Source organism: Linepithema humile, chromosome 2, assembly GCF_040581485.1.
Source record: "Linepithema humile isolate Giens D197 chromosome 2, Lhum_UNIL_v1.0, whole genome shotgun sequence".
NCBI lineage: Eukaryota > Metazoa > Arthropoda > Insecta > Hymenoptera > Formicidae > Linepithema > Linepithema humile.
Window position 1 is genome coordinate 30,760,398 of NC_090129.1, and position 21,788 is coordinate 30,782,185.

At 37.5% G+C, this 21,788-nt stretch overlaps 2 protein-coding genes across 10 annotated transcripts in view; one reads left to right on the top strand and one right to left on the bottom strand.

Moving 5' to 3' along the window:
* Positions 1-4,319: 4,319 nt before the first annotated feature.
* Brd7-9 (Bromodomain containing 7/9) lies at positions 4,320-9,998 on the bottom strand. 7 transcript variants are annotated; one of them, XM_012365939.2, is made up of 4 exons: positions 9,743-9,898; positions 8,128-8,241; positions 5,568-7,274; positions 4,320-5,279 (listed from the first exon to the last, which is right to left on the bottom strand). In XM_012365939.2, the coding sequence occupies exons 3-4, from the start codon at positions 7,162-7,164 to the stop codon at positions 4,609-4,611; spliced, it is 2,268 nt and encodes a 755-aa protein (XP_012221362.1). In that variant the 5' UTR covers positions 7,165-7,274; positions 8,128-8,241; positions 9,743-9,898; the 3' UTR covers positions 4,320-4,608. The 7 variants fall into 7 exon arrangements, with proteins under 7 accessions (XP_012221362.1, XP_012221361.1, XP_067205873.1 ...); XM_012365938.2 differs by lacking the exon at positions 9,743-9,898 and adding an exon at positions 8,746-9,688; XM_067349772.1 differs by lacking the exon at positions 8,128-8,241 and having other exon boundaries at positions 5,568-7,271; positions 9,743-9,998.
* Positions 9,999-11,175: 1,177 nt separating this feature from the next.
* Positions 11,176-21,788, top strand: part of kcc (solute carrier family 12 member kcc) — a 76,243-nt gene continuing 65,630 nt past the window's right edge. Inside the window, exon 1 of one of the 3 annotated variants that reach the window (XM_067349767.1) lies at positions 11,176-11,734. In XM_067349767.1, the coding sequence (XP_067205868.1) occupies positions 11,662-11,734 (73 nt within the window). In that variant the 5' untranslated portion in view covers positions 11,176-11,661. The remainder of the gene's footprint in view (positions 11,735-21,788) is intronic. The other 2 variants (XM_067349768.1, XM_012365933.2) reach the window with 2 other exon arrangements.

A 21,788-nucleotide genomic window follows, 5' to 3' on the forward strand; every position in this document is an offset into this window, starting at 1 on the left:
TATGTGTGATATAAAATTATAATAGGCAATAAACTTTGTGCAGATATATAGAATCATAGAAAAAGTAAAAAGAAAGTAACAGTATTATCTCAAATAGATATAATAACAAACTAGTTTGTTACTGTTTTCAGTAGTAAAACTCTGCATGGTCAGCCGCACTTGAAGCACTATGCCACGACCTCGCGCGAATGACATATAATTTATCCGTTCGATAAACGCGGCTGAAAGTTGGCGTTCGATAGTCGTGTAACGTGCCACCACGTTGTATCCGATTTCCGCCAAGTTTTAATTGATTCCAGGAGGTTCCGCGAAGCCAGAGCGAACTAAACAAGATTAAAATGAGGCGTCGCGGTCTAGGAAACCACGATATGCCATGTAATTAACGCACCTAATCGTTCGCGGCTTAAGACCGCTGGCTTAAGCGTGTTGTTTCTCGAAGTCTTAGTTGCCGGACTTTTGCTGACATTTTTACGACTCGCAAATCCCGGTGAAATATCTTATTAACTTTCCCTGACTTTATTCGTAAATCCCAATGGTACACTGTATTGTTATCATGATGGTTTACATATGAATTTGTCAAGCCCGATATAAGCTTATATAAGTCAAGAATGAAAGTGTGTAATAACATTTTGTACATAAGTATCAATTTTCGCAACGCTCTACCGGTATTTTTCGCGTTGTATGAAATATTCGAATTTTTTGTTTACAGAATCATAAAATAGTGTTGTAAAAGAGCCACTAGATTTTTTATTAAACATTATAGAACAAATATGAAAAATATACGACAAATATGAAAAAATAAATAGACTTTTAGCATACAAAACGTTTATCACCATTTCATTATTTAATATTACGCAATCAAACTCTTCACAAAACGGTAATGAAAACGACAATGAAAAAAAACGAAACAATAATGAAAAAAAATCAATTGTTTTATTCTCCCAGAATTTTTTTGAAAGCAAAATTGTGCAAAATTAATTTGCATAATAATTTTTAATATAAAAGAAATTTTTAAATAATTACATAATTCCTTATATGTATGTCAAGCAACGTGTTTAATGGAGAAATAAAATGGAATTAATCGCCCGCATGACAAAATGTAGCATGCATGTTAAATTATTCATGTCTATTAGTGTATCGCGACGGCAGAGACTTCTCTGCGCGTGTAACTAATTCATTACTCTCAATCCCCTAATGAGATTACTCGAAGTAGTCCGTGCGCGGTAATGTATAACTAATTTTACTGGTATAAACGCGGAACGCGCGTGGGGAAAGTCCCCGGTGTATTCTTAATCATAACTCTTTCTTAACAAATCGTAAGAAATTGAGCTCGGCCGCATTCAGTAATGAAATCAGGATTTGAAGTTTTCAACAGGCTGACAAATTAATGAAGCGGAGCTCTTTAGAAATTACTATAGCGGATATAATTCATTACTTTGTTCGTTCTCAGATATAAAATTTTTCCAGCGCCTCTTGAAGCTTTGAATATACCGCATCTACATGTAAATTCAAATATATTTTCAAACTAATAACGGAAAAGTATATTAAAATTTTTTTTTGCGGGGTCACAATTCGCGAATATTTACTGCACACATGGCGAACAATTTTCGCAGCTACAATATTGAAATTTTTGCAAGCCAAAGTTTCGCATATTCTACAAAATAAAATTTATCAGCACAAGTCATCGACCTCCCTGCGGTATTGTGGATTATCGCGGATAAAATAAAGTATACCGTTGTAAAATAAAATACGATGCGGTGTAAAATTATGGTTGACAACAAGTCGCACGCTTATTCTCACCGATGTGGAAAAGCAACAATTTCTCCCGTGGGTACGTCACCCACGACACAAAAATATCGCGGCGCATCTCGCAACTGCAATAATCAACACGCGTGGATCAGTTTGCGACTTCATTTCTGACTCACCATCGCGTATCTGTATATATGCGTTCCCACACCTATACGCAGCGCACACTTTCGCGTGTACCTGCGTCACAGTGGCAAATATACAATATCGATCACAAATCAAAATAATCTTCTGTGATTCGGTGATTGAGCTATCGTAAAACTTTGCCTAGAATGGCGCCGCTTGTTCGCGCTCCGCTATAAATATTCGAAAGGATATAAATTGACAATTTGTTTATCTCGCAAACACGCAAATTTTTATATTGGGTATTTGGAAAATTGGTTTATTAAAAAACTAATTTTGCAAGAAATATAGATTGCTCGTTGAATTCGTATGTTGCCGAACTCTTATAAAAATGAGATTTGGAAGTATTATACGGAAATAAAGTTTAATTAAAGCATTAATTTAAATTCATCTTTTCTTGATTAATTTTGCGAGAGTTCGCGAGACTTTATGGAAGTCTATAAGACTTTTAATCGGATAAGAATAATATTAATCAAATTTGATTAAACATCGAAAATTCGTTCAGAATCTGCAATGTGCATAGCTTACATTTTTGCCGGAAAGGATCCGTTTAAATGATCTCAAAGAATGTGGACATGAGCGAACTAAAATAAATTTTCATGTCGGGACGCACGAACGGATGGCCGGCTGGCCGGCCGCGTGAAAACCGCGCTCACATGTCATTTACACGTGCGCCGCATTTTCGAAACAATGGCAGAATGCAGTTTAATTAACTTGTCAATATTCGTGCAGTGTCTATGCAGACTTCAGATGCTTTTTAAATCCGACGTAACAATGTTCAAGACATATAACATTTCAAACATTTCCGTAGTTATTATCTCGAAAAAGGTCTGAATCTTCTTGTTTATCTTATTACAGTATTGTGGCTCGGCATTATTTAAATACTACAAAATACTACAGTTTAATAAAATAATAGTAAAATAATATAAAGTATAAAAATTTGATGTAAAATTATATTGTGCTAATGTCAATGCATCTATTATAAAATTATCAAATTTAACACTTCTGCAAAAGTTCCGGAGACGGAAAAGATAATTATCGTAATCGTAATCGTATCGTAATTATAAATTTATTCAATTTTGCAAATCGTATTTTCGACGCAGGACGTAACGACATTAAATCATTTACGGTTAATTAGTATTCATTGCGATGTTATCTTTGATAGGAACGTACTCATAGTATGCTAATGATTCGTTCACGGCGAGCAACTGTTATCATTAAGCTTTTAGTTCAGAGAACACGTGGTGAAGGACCGTTTGATTTCCGAGAATGAACTCTCGCATTTGCGAGGTAATCCTATTATCGGGCAAATCTCCAAGCACGCATTGCCGAGTGTCTATGAGAGAAAGGAATGACGCGTTTCACGTACACATAAATGCTCGTAATTGTGCAGTCAACTCAACTGCAATAGCTGAAGCGGTATTGCCTTGCCGGGTTAATGCAATTGCTACTCTGCTGGGAATAACTCACTTGAATGCTTAGCCTTTTAGGCTGCTTCAGGATATTCTGCGAAGTTGAAACAACTTCTCCCTCTGTCATTGATTATAATGAGAATATTGTACAATTATTTGCATTTATTAGCACCATTAAAACATCGCGCGTTGCTTCAATTCGGCAAAAATAAGTACTTTTCCTTCGGGAATGAACGGAAGTTATAAATGCTCTAGGTGAAAATTCAAGATTGCGTCTTAAATGATAATCCCTTTGAGTCCCACGGAAGCACTTGGAGTTTCTATATTTCTGACTATAATTCCGGGGATTCAACTTGGAGCTTCGCGAATTGCTTCGAGCATTAATCTCCTTGAAAGTTGGAATACCCGTGCTATAATATCCTTATAGCACCGTATATCCACCATGTATTTCGAGGTATTACCCATCCCATCAAGCGTGCCGTGATTGATTTTGTTTTCGGCCACTGGCTCAAACGAGGTTGCTGCTCGAACAAACGGTTGCTGCCTGTCTTCCCATTGCGCTTTGAAACACAATACAGTAGTAGCGAATTGCACTTATCAGTAATCGATAGCAACGTCGTGCATTTCCTTTATGCGCATTCGATGTGCTACTGTATTGCATACAGAATCGACATTGTGCTCTAATAATGTAACGCGCCGTATCGAGTATCGATATATGTAAATTTTATCCCATGAGCAACAAACGAGCCACTGCGTATAGAATAATAAATGTAAAACCGTGAAAAATAAAAGAAAACTGTATTTTCTCTCAAAATCATGAAAGATACTAACAAAAGATGTGTATCGAAAATTAAGTGACGCGGATTCGTTAAATAATTCTTAAATTTTATTTCGATAATTTCACTAATATTTATGTCTAAATTCAATAACGTTTTTTTCGCATTCTCGTTAAGGAAGTAGAGAAATAAAACAAAGTGATTAAAATAAGACACAAGACTATATAATTTGATTTATTAATAGTACATGTGAAATTAGTAAGTCGGTAATAAAATGTACAGACTTTATATATAGGATATAGCGCGTAAAGTGTGACAAGATATATTTTCTCGGGAACCCTAAAACACTAAACTATTGTTATCCCTAATAATTTCCGACAAAAAACAACTCGTGATACTTTACGTGTTTTATCTTGCTTAATCTTCTTATATATAATTTATACTTATCTTCATAATTTATATCCCAATATACTTAGATTAACGCGCGTACACTAAGACTCTGATAAGATATCCTCCAAAGTTTTATCATCGTGGAGAGGCGAGTGTCCGAGTGTGGGATCGCTCTCCAGGAATTCGCGTAATTCGGACTCAAGATCGGTCACGCTGGACGGCTCCGTCGCGCTCAGCAGCGACGGTGGCGTCTGGCTGCTGTGCGTCATGCCGAGCTGTATCTGTATCGACGGCGGTGGCTGATTCGCGCCCACAATATTAATATTTTGATTTTGCTGACCAGTCGGGCTTAGTAGATTTGTATTTTGAATCGGCGAGGGGGTCGGTAATAGACTCGACAGCACTTGATTGTTGCTATTGTTTGGCGGCAGCAACGAGCTGTCGGTGACTATGGTAGGGTTGTGCGTAATCGGTTCGACTTCCATGGGCTCCGGTCCACCTAGAGGCGCTATACCCATCGCTCTACGTAGACCGTCGACAGGCGCGATCCCCGATGGTGGCAGTTTCTTCGCTATGTCAGTAAGATTGTCGGTGATCTTCTCAGCCAGTATCACCTCGGCGTCTGATGCTTTAGGAACGTTGGACAGATGAGCCGGTGGTGGCGCCGATAGACGCTCATGCTGGGCCTGTTTAAGCCGGCCCAGCATCTGCGATGTGTCATCCAGACGGCTTTGTAGTGTAGCGCGTTCCTCGCTGTACTTAAACTCTTCTTCTGTAAAAAAAGCATTATATATATTTAATTTATATAATTAGATAATGTGAAAGAGAAGCATAAAAAAGATAATCATTAAACTTTATTAACTCTGAGGATATTATTAGAAATATTTTTTTCAATTTTGACAGAAATCTTAGACTTTTAAGTATTAATTAATATTTATATAAAGAATAGTTATACAAAAAATATGTTTCAACTATGAAATTTAGAATGTAAGCTGAATATTATTTTCAATCAATTAAAAGACGCTTGATTGTTTGGTTTTACAAATTATTCCATAATTACCTAAATTCTCTAAGAAGTTTATATCGATACCGATCTCCGCGAGCGTCCTGAGTTGTTCAAGATCAACTTTAACCTTATCCGCCGACGAAATGTTACGATTCACGTCTTGCATAGGTTTCTCTAATAAGTTCTTGATCTTCTCTTCTTCCTCCTTCAGTCTTCGTTTTTCCTCGAGCAATTTCTTCGTCTTTCTGTGATCGCCGCTCGTGAGAATGTCCAGTAGATCGTCGACCATGGTCAACGTGTAATCACAGTCCTTAGCGAAATCTAAAATAGACTCGGCGTATTGTACGGCAGTTTCGTCGCCGTAAGTCTGATACACCAGATCCGTTTCCTCCTTCGTGAGATTCGCAAATGTCGAATCGTAGCTCGGCGCGTACGATCCGAATGCGCCGTAATATAGGGGTTTCGCCGGTTTCGACATGTTCCTGCGATCTTCTCGGAATCCCGCCAATGCTCCCGTTCCGTGATTTAACTTGCCTATCAATTGTCCCAGAGACACGGGTCTCTGGTTAGTTCCGGGAATAATCCCGTCCCCAGGCACGATGATCTGCAGACTGGTAGTGCCGTCCTTCTTCTGCCGCAGGAAGCCCATCTTTGAATTGACTCTCTTCAGACTGAGTTTCTCCGCTGCCGCTTTGGCCGCCCCTCTCGCCTGTTTCAATATCTCCTCCGGCGTCATGTCGTCCGGTATCGCCTCGAATTTGCCTAAACTAGCCAGTCTCATTTTTCTCTGGTTCTCTTTCCTGAGTTCCTCCGCCTCCTCGTTGCGTTCCTCCTGCTCGCGTTCCCGCTCGATTTGCTCCTCCGTCGCCGGTGCGTCCGGGTTATTAGGATCCTCGATGCCCAGCTCGAATCCAAGCTCCTCTTTCGTGATGTCGTTCATATATGTTAAAACTGGTCTAAGCTGCCGTAGTTTCTCGGGAGTGACCATCTTCAGGCCGACGTGCAGCAATTTTTTTGCTGCCTTGAAATAAATAGTGTCGGGATGATTGTAGGTCGTGGCGTTGTCGCACATGAGTTTGAAATCGTCCACAAACTCCTGCAGATTTTGATAGTTGTTGTCGTCTATTTTCTGCTTTATCGTACTGAAATCCATTGGATTTGTGATGATTTGAGAATAGCCGGGTGCGATGCTGTCTGTGACTGGCCAGGCGAAGAACTGCTGCGGATCTCGCTTCTCCATAGATCTCAACAAATGCTCCAGCAATCTTTGAAGAGGCGTGCGCTCCGCTATCTTCCTGAGGACGCATGTTCTAGGCTCGCGATGGGGCGATAGAGAACTGACATTACTACTAACGCCCACCCTTAATTCACCGCACGACGGCGGCCTGGGCGGCAGCAGCTGATTATGATTAGTACAGGCCTTCTTAGGTAAAGGTTCGGCCAGATTCTCGTCGGCGTCGCCGACTGATTCCTGGCTCGATTCTTCCCTCCGTCTCTTCTTATCTTTGTGATGATGCTTGTGCCGTTTGTCTTTCTTTTTCTTCTTTTTCTTGAGCTTCTTATGACCGAGGTACCTGTCGTATTCCGTATCCCCCGTACTAACGGAGTAGTTGAGGCCTAATTGTTGCTCCAGTTGGTAGTGCGACAGCATCGTGGCCTGATTGGGCGACTCACTGCCGTGCTCAGGCGTTCCAGTACTGCCTCCTACCTTTAAGATTAACTTCAAACTAGGCGGCTTGTCCGTCGTTGTGTACTGACCTTCTGTTGAAAAAGAAATAGAATTAGCTGTTGCACTGAGTATACTTGATATAATTTTTTGTTGTTTTTTAATTTTGTTTTTAAGAAGCAAACTAAAATTTGTTGCTCTATACTTTCTAAGAAGCCATACACATAATCTATTGTCAATGTGCCACATGCAGCAATCAAAAAATCTTGCGTAAAATACACAGTGCAGGATAAAAAAGTATAATATAGCAACACATATAGAATATGACGTCAGATGGAATAATGTATAACTGATAAGGTACCGGAAATGAGGTGCAAATCGTAAATAAATATAAAAATCTACGGGACGTTAAGAGAGATGAATGGATGGGAGAATCGTATCGACGAAATATGAAAATGATTTGATCAACAGGACAGTGACCTTGTTTTCACATTCAACAAACTGGAAGCGAGATGGAAGTAGCTCTCGACTTAAAGTAAAAATCTTAATAGAAATATACACTATAAAATAATTTCCATTGTTACATTAAATCGACTGAATAATCGGTGGGAATAATCAGGGAAAGCAATCATTAAAATTGAAAATACCTCGCTAAGAGGCCAAGCGAAGCATGTATGGCTCTCAATGCCATGAAACATAACAGCCAAAGGAATTATATATGATTGAAGTGCAACAGGTTTGTCTGTTTGTAGTAACTGTCTGAATGTATGTATTTTGTGCCCTATGCATACTACTCTGCTGTAATAAAGAAGATCTAGTGTAAATCTTGTTGCACTTCAACGGATTCAATAGACAAAAAAAATGAGAGGGTTCGGGGCATTTGATTTTAGAAGCACAGCTAGCTTCTGTCGTGCAACCAGTCCATGTCCGTTGTTATTCGTCACTTACTTCCACGTCGCGCCTGTTGCTGCGGAACGCTTCGTTTATACTTTCGAATCCACCTCACTTCTACTCCAACCTCACTCTCTCAGTTTGTCCGTGGTGAAAACGTAGTCATAATTCCTGTGCATCATTAAACTGTGAATATGACAAGGGTCCCAATGAAAATGATAAAGAGACTGCCTTGCGAACCAAGGAAGCCAAGGCTTCCTTATTCTGGGGCAGTCTCTTTTTCATTCGGATCCTTCAGATGAATGACATACAAATACAGAGCTCGGCTTGGTGCGATGCAATGATGCCTCAGTAACATACATTCTTACAAATCTAACATGTTACATTTAACTCCCGCTCGAAGGAGACTACTTTTCGAAATGAGCTTCCTCCTTGACAGAGGAGGATAAGTCATTTTGACAGATTGGGTGATATTGCGCTATTGTGCTTATTTATATTGTCGAAACAAGACACGTATACGCAATCAGTGGATTGAATGAACAGTAGAAGAACGAGAAACTTCGAAGTGATGAATCCGAAACGAAGAGTAGAATCACGAGCTGTCGAAACCGAGCAGAGATATGACACCAAGTGTCTCGATTTACAGAGTCTTACGTATTTTCGCCTGCTGCTCACCTTCGTGCCTTTCGCGTTTGTGCTTCTTGTGCTTCTTCGAGCCCATATCTTGCGCGTTCGGCCACAGCTTTATGCGATAAAAAATAACTACCGTCTCTACTCGCTCGCGCCTTGCGTATGTTGCGTTATGTCTAACTTCTGTTAGCGGTCTCGCACTGAGTGCCGCGCTCCGTTGCGTATATAGACAACACAGCGGCGGCCATTAATGACGTCACATGTTATCCCGTCGTTCCGTCTTCACACTCAGATTAATATCTCGTTTGTGTATGAGTCTTTCGGACGAATTAATTCGGCTAGTCGAACAATTCTACGAAATATCAGAAATTCTCTGTCCGATAGTCAATTAGCACGTTCAATAAACGTTTTTGTACAACGCGTAGAATCGTATTTCTTTCTCATAGCTGTACTTTTTCTTTCTTCTCTTTCTATTTCTAACGCTTCATTATATATCTGTCTTGTTCTTAGTGCAGAAGGTATAACAGCTGCATTAAGCAAACTTGTGATTGGCTTAGAAAGCGGAACGCCGGCACGTGAACCGTCATGGCAGCAAGTCACGCGCGCACTTCAGACAGTAGTGTTCGTTCGGGTCTCTGATAATTTGTATACAAAATATTTTCTAATTATAGCCACTTTCGTTAACTAAAGAAGGAACATTTAATTGTAATTTTTGACAAGTGTAATGTACGGTGTGTAAATTGATCAAATTCTGACGAGCTAAATCATCGAAACCGGTAAACATGGAAAGCTACTTCATGGCTAAATACATTTTATTGGTGAGTAGACAACAGAATCTTGGTATTCGTTTTGTCGAAAAAGTTACGAGAACAGATCTGACGGAATCACCACGAAAAAGCCGACTTCGAACATGGCAGCCATTGCGCGTCTGTACGCTTGTTCGCGCACGGAACTTTGCGGGCGAGAGAAATCCTTCCCTAACCTAGAAAGGTGCCTCGCGTACCGGCACCTGATACTCTCGATCGCCAGACGAAATACTCACCCACGTAGATCGCAGCTCGTAGACGCTGAATTCTCCTTAGCAATCTCAAATGACTCGTCTGGCACAGCGACTTGACGACGCGATTAAAGGGACTGCGATCAGCTGTTTCGCGCTCGAAACGCCAAGAGATGGACAGACAGACAAAGAGAGAGACGGAGAGACGCCGTTTGCGCGTTCCTGCGGGCTGCAGCTCTGAAAAAATACTGCACTCGATGCTGCTGCACGTCTCCCGTTGCGCCATAGTCGGCGTCAGACGCGAGACTCCTGTTCTCTTCCATGAAATCATCGTGAAATATGAGATTATAAATATCAAATTTATGACACCAACGCGACATTGAGCGAGATAATGATATAAGCCGATAAAATTAAAAGGCTCTTTTTTTTTTGGCCAAAATTGTGATTTTGGTATAACGTAAAATCTTTATAGGTATTAAAAATAGTGGAGACAAAGGAATTGCATTTTACGTTCAATACTTTTTATAAAATTTTTTGTTGTACAAAAAAAAGGAAATAATACGCAACAAATATACGTAATTTGTATATAGCAAAATTCTATAATTTGGGAAATGTTTAGGAAATATTTTGCACAGAAGATATCTGTTCTAGTGCATCGCTTTTCTCTCTAAAGCGAATAATTTATGTAATGATGTTTTATGCAATACATTTCGAACGTGATGCAAATACTTGCTCACGTCGGTTTTAGAAGAAAAAAATGCTTGTTGCAGCCGTTGCAATTTTGCATTTTTTCGTAGGAATGTTAGTCCAAAATGAACAAACAAGTGTAGATGCAGCAAGTCGATTCGTGTAATGTCGTATCACGTAATGCAATTGCGTAAGTCTGAAATTACGCCTTCTCATTACATGCATAGATGCGTATGCTCCAATGAAGCATAGCGTAAAATTGAGCTCGCTAGTTACGTCATCATGGGTTCGCAAGAAGGCGAGCCGACGCCGCGGTCGAACAATGCAAGAAAATACGTTGAATATATGTACTCGTCGGAGCAACTTCGATGCTAATTCAAGGTCTGCTCCATCTCTTCTGAGTCAGTCCTGTTTGCTGCTCTCTTTCATACTTATTCTTTTATTTTCATTTTCAGTCCGATTCGCGCGTCCCTTTGCGTCCCACAGCGGCCTTTGTCTCGCTTGTTTTTCCTGTTATTCTCTTTGTTTAGTTATCATCATGTATCTTTGTCCTTTTCATTTTATGATTTAATTACTTTTAAATTAATGAACAATTTTAATTTATTTATAATAATATAGGAGTAAGTGATAAGAAATTTTCTTTCCTTACTTCTTTCTTACATTTGATAGGATTTAATTAATAATTTAATAAATATTACTTTTATCTGACATTCCTAGGATATTTTGTTCCAAGATTAGATGAAACGATCCTTCTATGTATATTTTCTGTTTCAATTTTTACTCTTATCTCCGTTCCACCCTTCGATTGCCGTCTTTCCCCTCTTTCAACGGTCTTACATCACGTTACCCTTCACCCTTTTTTCGCCACTTCTTCCTACACTTTCTCTCTTTCTAGTTTTCGCTCTTTCCTCTCTCCACGTGACGATCGGTTTAACCAGACGCGATTTTCCCCTTCCAATATTCCATCGCCGTTTCGCTGCGAATATCGTTCCTTCTCCAGTCACTGCCCTTATCCCCACCACGTGCTGTCTCGCGTGTAACGATAGCGCCAGGCCGTGGCGGCCGGTGCGGCACAGTAGCGTTCTGTAATTTCGCGTCGGCGAATGGAGAACGTGCACGCGAGTGGTCGCGCGCGAACGTTGCGATTCGTTCGTATCGAGTGCCGTCCGTGTGCTTGTGCTGTCACGTCTGATTGAAGCGTGCTCGGTCTCACGAGCTTGCCATTGTCCACGCCGTCTGGCCGCAGCAAAGGTGAAACACGCGGAAAACGGGAGAGGATGGAGCGGTTTCGAGTAACGCCGGCGAGCAATGCCGTGCACTACACGAAGCAGCCGCCGCTTCGCGATTACGGTGAGTGTTTGTTGATATCAGCACGAATGTGTGTATGCACGCGTATATGCGTGTGTCATCGGATATAACGTGATATCATGCGGGCGAGAAAGACTCGACGCGTTTTCGTGAAAAGCGATATGACTCTTGTCGCGCTCGCGTTTATTTTTCCATACCGCCCGTCATGCATGAATCGCGAAAGTACAAATACATCATGTCGCGCGCGACCGCACGCTTGTCCGCTGTTCGCGGCTGCTTCGCGTTGAGGAACATCGGAGAGACGGCGCATGACTGTCGTGAAATCCCAGCGCCACGTGATTCCTTCGTGCGTGCAGAAAGAGATAGGGTGGAATCAGGGATGACGCTTGCGAAAAAAACTAGCGACATTCCCTTTCTTTTAGTACTTTCAAATAACATAATCCTCGTTTCTTTCAAATAATAGCAATTGATTTATTATAAAAGTATTTACATTTAGATAACAAATAACTTTGAAATTCGATGAATAATAATTAGCAACAATTATTAATAATTGCTATTAGAAGATATTAAGCAGGTATCAGTAATCATTAGAGTCAATTAGTAAGCTAGCAATTACCAAGTATTAATCATTATTTTGTACTGATGGAAATTAATTACGAATTAAAGTAGAAAAAATCATTGCACATTGCTGCACAGAACAAAACACACTTGGTTACATAATAAACATAATGATATAACAGAGAAATCAATCAACCGCGATTTGATAAAAAGATGCACACAAAAACTTGCACCGCATTATCGTTGCTACATTATCCGCGCATTTGCATGAATAATTATGTTCAATTGCAGCTATTTTCAACTCGCATTATCAATGAATAATATGATGTATACATGTATAAACGAGACGCCCTGTCTGCGAAAGTGCAACAAGTAATTCCGCTTATCGCCAGCCGATAGTTTATCATCTTGTTACGTATCCGCGTCATTTCTCATCAAAATTCGCATTCTAGTCAACTTGCATACAATTTATTTTATCCTTTGCGGTGTTACACGTAAGGTATTTAAGTTAGCGTGTGAAGAGAGGCTTTCATTCCAAGGTCAATCGATCGATCGTCGTCAACAAAGATTAAGACCGATCGTGTTAGAAGTTCGAGGATAATAATGTGTGTTCGCGATCAATAATGTTTCATATGCATTTTCTGTACGTCAAACTTCGAAACCTACGATATTCATTCTACGATATTCATTTCTCGAGATATGATTTCTTCATTGCAATATATTTTCGTAAATTCTTCTTATAATGAATATAGTTAAACTTGTTTTATATTTATATATGATTAATCATAATTATATAAATTTAAAATAATTAAATTTTTGTTTGTTCATATTGTGTAATTTACTTAAAAGGTTAACTTAGGAATTAATTATAAAGACATATAATATTGAAAAATTATCATTCAAAGATAATTTCAAATTGATTGAAGAATATAATTTTTAAATTTATTATTTAAAGAGCATCCGTGGAAGACAAAATAGAAGTATTTAAAAACGCATTGATATTACATTATGTATAAATTTTATTACGTAAAGTTTATTCGTACTTCTGATCAAAGATATTTGATTAAAGTAGTTAACAATCTACTTTACGAGTTTGCATTCATGTATTTCATGTTCTCTCGAGACTCTCAAGCTCTCTCCCTTTGGCGTGAAGCTGGGCTATTTTTATCGAGAAGCGATCATTCTAGGCGTACTAATAAATAACAATTTAGTGCTCTCAGCACTTCCGCCTAATGTGGCCTTTCGATTTTATTGGTGAATCGGTCATCGACATAAATTAATAATTGCCATAAAGCGGCACTGACATTTTCATTAGCGTACATAATTCTTCATTCTTTCTTTATTACATCAATTATATACAACATGATGAATAAATTGCATGATGCATGATGAATAAATTTTGTCATTGTATTTAATTTATCACGCTGTTAGTTAGAAATTATCATCCGATTGTCATATCATTTATATTTATGATATTATTTATAGAAAATAACTTTTCTATTTAGATAAATAGAGACGTTTATATCTTGTCTGCAAGATATTTCCCAAGATATCGCATTGATAGTTACATTTCTTGCTGCGACAATCAAAAAAAGAGAAAAAATGCAGTGTATCGGTTACACTGTGCGCGTATACCTGCATCAAAAAAACCACGTTTGTTCTTACAAATCAACCGACGTGGACGGAATGCAGCGAACTGCAATAAGATAAACGCCCCGTCACTCGTGTCGCGAGCAAAATTGCTTGACGCGAATCGATGCAGTGCGCCAGCACATCAAACGACAATTGTCGCCACCGTAATAACCGAGATTATTGTACGCAATAGTGTCGGCGCAAAGATGTTGAGAAACAATGCTGGATTAAAACAAATCTTTATTTTGAAATCGGTTAAAAATATATGTGTGTCTTCTCATTATTAAATTTAATGGAATATTATAGCAATATTCAAAATTTTAATCAACTTATATTTATTTTGAAACAATTAAGAATTTAGTAAATTTAGAAATTCTAAAATTAGAAATTCTTTAGAATAATTTTCAATATTTAAAATTTCTGTAATTATCGATTTCGTCATTTATGTTATTTAATTTTTCATTGACATGAAAGAACATCCAATAATTTTACGACACTATGTATTCGTCATTTCCGTGTACTTAAGGTGCGCCAAAGTTTGTACATTCTGTTCTATTTGTGGCGCTGAGAGATTTTATCGCATTTGACACGCGATAGTTAAAACAGATATCGATGTTTAATGTCTTGTTGGTGGCAAGTTTCAATCATGAATCATACGACCCTTCAAACTTGAAGCTCAATATAAACTGCATTATGCACACACACACACACACACGCGCGCGCGCGAGCGAGCGATGAGAGTATAAATTATTTTAATGGGCAATTTTAAAAAATAGAAAGAATTGTGTTGAAAAATTATTGAAAGAGAAAATGTTAATTTTTAAACAATTTTTGTTGCAACAGTTAGTTTTAACTTTTACTCTTCCTATGAATTCAATATTATATCTGTTCCATTTAAAAAAGATATTTTTTGTGTTCTTGAATAAAAAATATCCTCTAAAATACATATTTATGAGATTTTGCATATATCTATAAGTCGGGTTCCGTAAAAATGAATGAATAATTATTCGGATTATTAAAGTTTCATCTCCAGAAAATCAAAGCACGGTGATCCAGGATTAGAACGTTCGCGCGATCCGCATCTCGCTTACGTTATGATTATGCGCGTCAGTCCGATTCTCCGTAAAGCGCGTTTAATTTGGCACGCGATAAACATTCACGCGAAGAAGGTCGCCGCTGTTCGGCGTTCTGCAACGGCAGCTGCAGCTGCAGCGACGCGTCTTCTGGAATAAGTATTTATACACGTGGAACGCGAAGCTGCGAAAAAATCCGATCAATCTCGCGAATTCAACGCGAACTGATCGATAAAAAGAGATTGATCTCTTCGATTCATTAATCTTCGCGTGAGAACAACTCGTGATACCGATCCGAAAGCCGGGCTTAGTCGACGAAAAACCTCGTTCTAGCAGGGCCAGACAGAATCGAGAAGGGCATAAAGGGAGGGCTACATGTTTGTCTGCTACAAAAGCAGAATCGACGGGGGTCGATAAACGCGTAACCCCATCTTGTCCCTGCGATTGTACACGTGTCACTCTTGTGCTCCTCTTTTCTTCCGTGAGAATCTTCTGTGAGAAGATTTGTTTGCTTTCGCTTTTTCTTCTTGAACTCTATAACGCACGAAACTTTATCCTTATAAATAATTGTTTGTTAAATCATTCGTGAAAGTTAAAGTAGAATGACTTAAATACATATAAAGTAAAACTGATTAAAATAGTTTATAAAATTTGAGAAAAAAAAATGTACTCTAAAAATTAAAAATAAAAATTCTGAAAAAATAGGTTTACAAAAATTGACGTAAATTGTATTAATCTTGGTAGCAAAGTTCACCTTTCAATTTTACAGTTATTATCTTTGCACTTATTTTAATTAATTTCAAATGTTTTAATATGCAACTGAATTAATTTACTTAGTTATACTATATCCAATTTTCCTATACAATTTACAAATTACAATTAATATTTAATGATTTCAATATATCAGATTATAATGTGCGATTGTTATTCTCATTATGCATACACTTAACTGCTCATTTAGCGTTAAATGTGATTCACTTTGTGTTGTCATTGAACTCAATCTTCATATTAGATTTAAATAAAAGATTAGTCACATTTAAATGTTCAAGGAAAATTCTTGTACATATCTTTATCTATGTAATAAGTGTACATACGTGTATGCATACGCTTGCACAAGAAAACTCGGTACGTAAATGCGATGTAAGGTTCGTGGCGCCCTCGAACAACCGTAGCCAGAGGATGCGACTGCCAGGCAGAAACTTTTTTACCTGTGTATCCACCCACGCAGGGGATGATTTTTATGCAGAAAATGTTGATATCTTGTTTTCAGAATAGTTTTTTATCTTTATATCTTAAGATGCTATCATTTTTTTCTGCATAGCAACATCAAAATTATTTTAAATAATAGCTTAATTAATTCTTTTACATTTTTATTTTACATTTACATTTACATTTACATTTACTTTTACATTTACATTTTTAAAAGATATTTTTTCTATAGAAAAAAGTAAAAAAGTAAAAAAGTAAAAATTGTATAGAATATATTTTATATATATAAAACAATACAAAACATTTTTTTATTTCTTTTGTCGATTGATTAATTTTTTTGTGAAATATAAATTTAAACAGCACTAATTAATAGCTTAATCTAATAGTCAATTAGTTACAATTAGCGACAATTAGTTACAATTAATTACAGTAAATTTTGAAAGAGACCATATATTTTTCTTCATAACATCGAAAAAATTAACTGGATCAATATATTCAAAAAATTTATACACTCAGTCGCAATTGTATCCTCCGTTAGTATTGCACGTTATTTTCGTAAAATGTAACATACACAAGACCGTGAAATGTCAAGATGACTCGTGCTGAAAAAGACGTATGTTTCCCTATGTGACACTATATGTCAGCGTGATATTATGTACAAACCGACATTTCATATTTCTATATTGGCGCATCGCCAGAAAGAAGACGTATCTCTAGATGTGTCTTCGCCAGGATTATGCGAAACACTTGCTCGCTTCGTCGACGAAAACTGATGTGTGCATTCGTGTGTGAGAAAAACATGAATAAGAAGATTTTGCTTAAAAAAAACATAAATACGAGGAGCTTAATCTACATTCTAAAAAAAGAATATAATTTTTCCGTATACTTTCTCTGCATAGATTTTCTATATTTTTCTGTACTGAATTTCAATACTTTTTCTATTCTTTATATTCTTTATATTATCTCTCTTTGTTATTTTTCCGGACATACGCGAGAATGATTTCAAAATCCGAATATTCAAACATACGGGAAGACTTTTATCGCACCGATTGTAATGCGCTGCTTTTACGCCAAGAGAGCTTAAGCGGACAATACTGGTTTGATCCTACCGTCAATTCCTCACATTCTCATTCCACGAAAAGCGACGAGGCGGCGGCCTTTCATTCATGAAGCGGATATTCTCGTTTTGATGGGACGCGAAGCGCATTTCGATGCGAGAACGCGTACAGCAGCGGTACTGTGAGATAGAGCGAGGATCCCGCGTGTCAATTGACATTTATTCCCGACGATACGTCATGACGAATTCTCGCACAATACACAATAGTCGAGGCCAGAAAGAGAGAGTAAAAGGAGGGCGTGAGGGGAAGGGAGAGAGGGAAAGAGAGAAGGAGAAAAATCGAGTGTTTATTCAGCAATGTTGAAAATACGACACATTAAATGTCGCCTGACTTTTGGCACAAATTTCGCAAAAGTCCAATTAGAGATTCTATATTCAATGTTATATGCCGAGTATTATAAATCAAATTTTTAACAGATATATTTTTTCCATTGGTAATACATTATCAAATATACATTATCTAATATTGTTAGTGGTATTATATATATACATATATATGTATAAAAAAAGTGCATGTGTGTGTAACTCAAATTACAGTGTGTAATTTAATTAAAGTTAGTTAAAAATCTCGGCTACTTTAATTTGTAAAACGTCAGATCACGGTATATAATTAAATTAAAATCAACATGAGTGCAAAATTAAAGTATAAAATTTAATTAATTTAATATGTAAAATATTAAATTACAATATAAAATTTAATTGAAATCATTGTAGGTGCAAAATAAAATTAAAAACTATTACTTTGATTTATAATTCAATTTATTTGAGCACATTGTTGTAAGTACACACAAATGAAAACAAGTTCTAATATTTATATTGCAGAATTTAATTCAAATATATTCGCGCGATATGTAGATATAAAAATTAAATTTCTGTTCTTATATAGTATAATTCGGTTTTATACACTAATGCGGTCTGTAGAGCCGATTGATTTTATTGCGCATCATTGCGGAACTATATATCACTGGGATCGTTTTTTCGGAGCAAATTCAATTGAATGCATCTTGAGAACGATCTCGAATTAGGATCTGGAATGATGTTGCGTTGTGCGCAGGAATTCAGTTGGGGTTAAAGGGTTAAAGCGCTATAATCCGCCGCATCAGGCAGGCGGAATTGGCAGCAAAAATCCAGTCGGTTGAATCACCCTGATGATATAGCTACAGTCGGGCGGCTATAAAGCGAAGCGGGAGAGCTTTAACCGGCATTGTCGTCGCGCGTGTGTGAAAACAATAACGGCGTAATTGGGCCAATAATAAAATAATCGTTAGATACCCGGGAGCTGCATGCGTGGTACATTTGTCTTCTCTTTCTCTCTCCTTCTCTCTCTTTTTCTATCTTTCTACGTCGTATCTTCGTGCATTTAAGCGCGGAAGACGTTCTCATTGGCGTCAGACACGCATTTTACACAATCGCGATTTAGCGTCGTAGGCAATTTCGAATAAAAAATTAAACCACAGGGAAATTTTATGAAGAACGTGCAGAACTGCTAGTGGCGATTAGCGTATATTACCTGAGCGTATTTTAATAGCAAGCTATTTCGGAGAATTAGGATTTTAATCTCTTCTAAGTTTTTGAAGAGAAGAGATAATTATTTTAGACTTACTTTTATTTTAGAATTATTTTAGAATTACTTATCTGAGTAATTTCAGTATTCTTGGTTAGATTTGATTAGATTTGCGTCTATCTGAGTTTAATTTACGGATAATTAATGATAGTAAAATATAGTTTGGCTTTCTTCATTAATTATTCTGTTCATAACTGTGAGATAATGAAAGAACGTAATCATTAATGAAAATAAATCATAAGGTATCAGAAAGCAATGACGGTAACATTATAATGCGGATGGGTCGCGAAGGTCGAAGTTTACGGGCACATTCGAGCTCCCCGAACTTCCGACAGTCGATACGGTGCCGGCGATTTATCGGGTGCAGAGTGCTCTGATATCGCTGGTTCCGATCGACGAAGGCCTTGGAAAACCTAGCCATCATATACAAGGTGGCCTCATTAATTATTGAAGATAATTTCTCACATTTTCTCAATGATTTATAAACTTAAAAGAAGCACGAAGACAAATGTTAACAATGCTTCTTCGTTTATTACACGGAGAAAATTTTATATCAAAAATTATTATGTACGGTAGTAGCCGCGGATCATGGAGGAATTATAAAAATTTTTACTATGTTTTTCACATAACGTCCATAGTATTTAAGCTTATAATTTCTCTTATGGTCCGCGGCTACTGCCGTATCATAGTAATTTTTGATATAAAATTTTCTCTGTGAAGGGATTAAAAATCGATAATCGTTTTGCTAACAACGGAATTCTATATTTTGATTAATTGTTTGAATAAACTCTAATTTAATAAGAGATTAATGAGATCTGATGGAAATAAAGAGTCTTGCCGAAAAGACGTCCGAATTTTTCTTCTCAAAGCAATTTAAATTCATCGAAAAAGTCGCGTCCGATCAGTATCGCGCAATTTCCGGAACACTGTGTTATGAGCGACATTGGTTTTGAGATTGGATAGGTGAGAGGGATGCAGGAAGGTCTTCGCGAAAAAGAAGGTGCTGACGTTGTCATTTGGCTTAAGCTCCACCCCGCGACTCGAGGGTCGGTCGATGAAACCCTGTGAACCCCGCCTTAAACTATCTCCGATGGAAATGTATTATGCAACGCACGCGTACTCACCACCGGCTAGCTCTTAAGCCGAGCTTTAATACATTGTCTTTTCCCCGCTGGCCTCGCGCGCGACATCATTCCGCAAAACTGCGCGTGTAAGTGCCTTTTGACATTAAATATTTTAATCGCGAATGTGGCTATATCCCCTCCTTCGCGTTTACCGGACACAGCTACGACCATCTATATCCGTGCTCTCGGAAAACACATCCCTAGGTTATATTACATCGGTTATTAATATTTTACATATTTTCACGACCGCAAGCGGTAAAAGCCCTAGAAAACAACGTTGAAAGAGTTTAAATTTCTTTGTTATTTAGAAAGAAACGAAAAATTTAAGTACGGTTAATCCTCTTCATCCTGAATGTAAAAGCGAGCAAGAGATAAAATGTAGTTGAGCTCAAGTATATTTATGTGTTTATATGAGATAAAATATAACACGGAGAGAGAGAAAACTCATACATATATAATAATTCACATGTATGTTTTTTACGAGTTTAGAAATTGTTCAAGCTATAAGTAATTTTAAATATTTTTATAGTTGTGCGTTTGCTAGTGCAATGTATGTTAAATTAACATACAATAGCGAAAGACGATCGATGCGCTCTGAAAACAGAGTCTGTAAACTCTTATTGTTTTCGAAAACAATAACGAGGTATGCTTTCCGGAAAATCATTCTCGCGAGCTTTTCCCGATTGTATTTTTGCTTCTTCAGTAAACACGCAGAAATAATATTTCCTAAAAAATAATTTTGATATCCGCACCACTTCTTGCGCGCGACATATTCTCGGAATAGCCTTGATGCGTGATTACAAGGCGCTTCATTTACGAAGAGGATTACGCGGCAGAATCCGTGCGAGAATCATCCGCAAGATGCAGCTGTCCTGGACATCATTCGACCCGTCCGCTCTCTTTCATTGTCGAGATTACAGGACAACGTTGTTTGTTTGTCCGCGCTTTACACATAGCGTACGTTCATCAGCGCTGATGCACGGATCCAAATCAAACGCTCGATTTTGTTGCGTGGCGATGCAACTCGTTCGAAAAATCAAACAACGCGTCGAAAGGATTCGCGCTTCTGATTTATTTTCTGCCGTGAAGAACGCAATAGAGCTGCAATAAGCGACCTCGCCTACTATCTATCTGTTGACTACACACTTGGAAAAACTCAAGACAAACTTCAAATCGTGTTTTAATAAAAAAAAAAATTTTATTTAATTCAATATTTATAAATTTAATATTGTTTATAGTAAAAATTTGATACAATAGCAGAGAAAAACAAATAATGTAATGAAAAATTAAATATTTTCGATATGGCATTCAATTAGCGGTAGCGCTCGCAATGTGCGGTTAATGAAAACGTTTTCAGCGACGGAATCGAACTCGGAGACTAAATATTTACAATTGTTATACGTGTATTATCGAGCGAATATCATTTAATTATTCTGCTCATTCAGTATCCTCTAATTCATTCCTGCCTACCAAGCCTGTGGCAGAACAAATATTGGCACTGTCGATGCCGGAATAATCCAATTCCAACTTCGCTTTCTTCGAGTGTAAAGCACGTTAGGTCGCGTTTATACACCTCTCTATTGCTGCATGATTAGCTTTTTCTGCAATCTCAAAGCAGATTCAAAGTTTGCATTGAAAAGCTTATATGTATATTAGATACGGATACATTTCAAAAAATAATGAATTACACATATTTATTAAAAATAATAAACCACAAATATTTATGTTTTATAAATAAATATAAAAATAATGGTTTGTGTGTGTGTGTGTGTGTGACGTAAAAATGGAAATATTCTGTTTGTAAGAAAAAGATGAATGG

Excerpts from the sequence above, each read along its gene's own strand:
- Brd7-9 (XM_012365934.2), bottom strand. The coding sequence starts at position 9,983 with ATGGCGCAACGGGAGACGTGCAGCAGCATCGAGTGCAGTATTTTTTCA. Across the intron at positions 7,275-9,742 it reads ACGAGCTGCGATCTACGTGG|AAGGTCAGTACACAACGACG; the intron begins GTGAGTATTTCG and ends CTTTTTCAACAG. Across the intron at positions 5,280-5,567 it reads AAACTTCTTAGAGAATTTAG|AAGAAGAGTTTAAGTACAGC; the intron begins GTAATTATGGAA and ends CTTTTTTTACAG.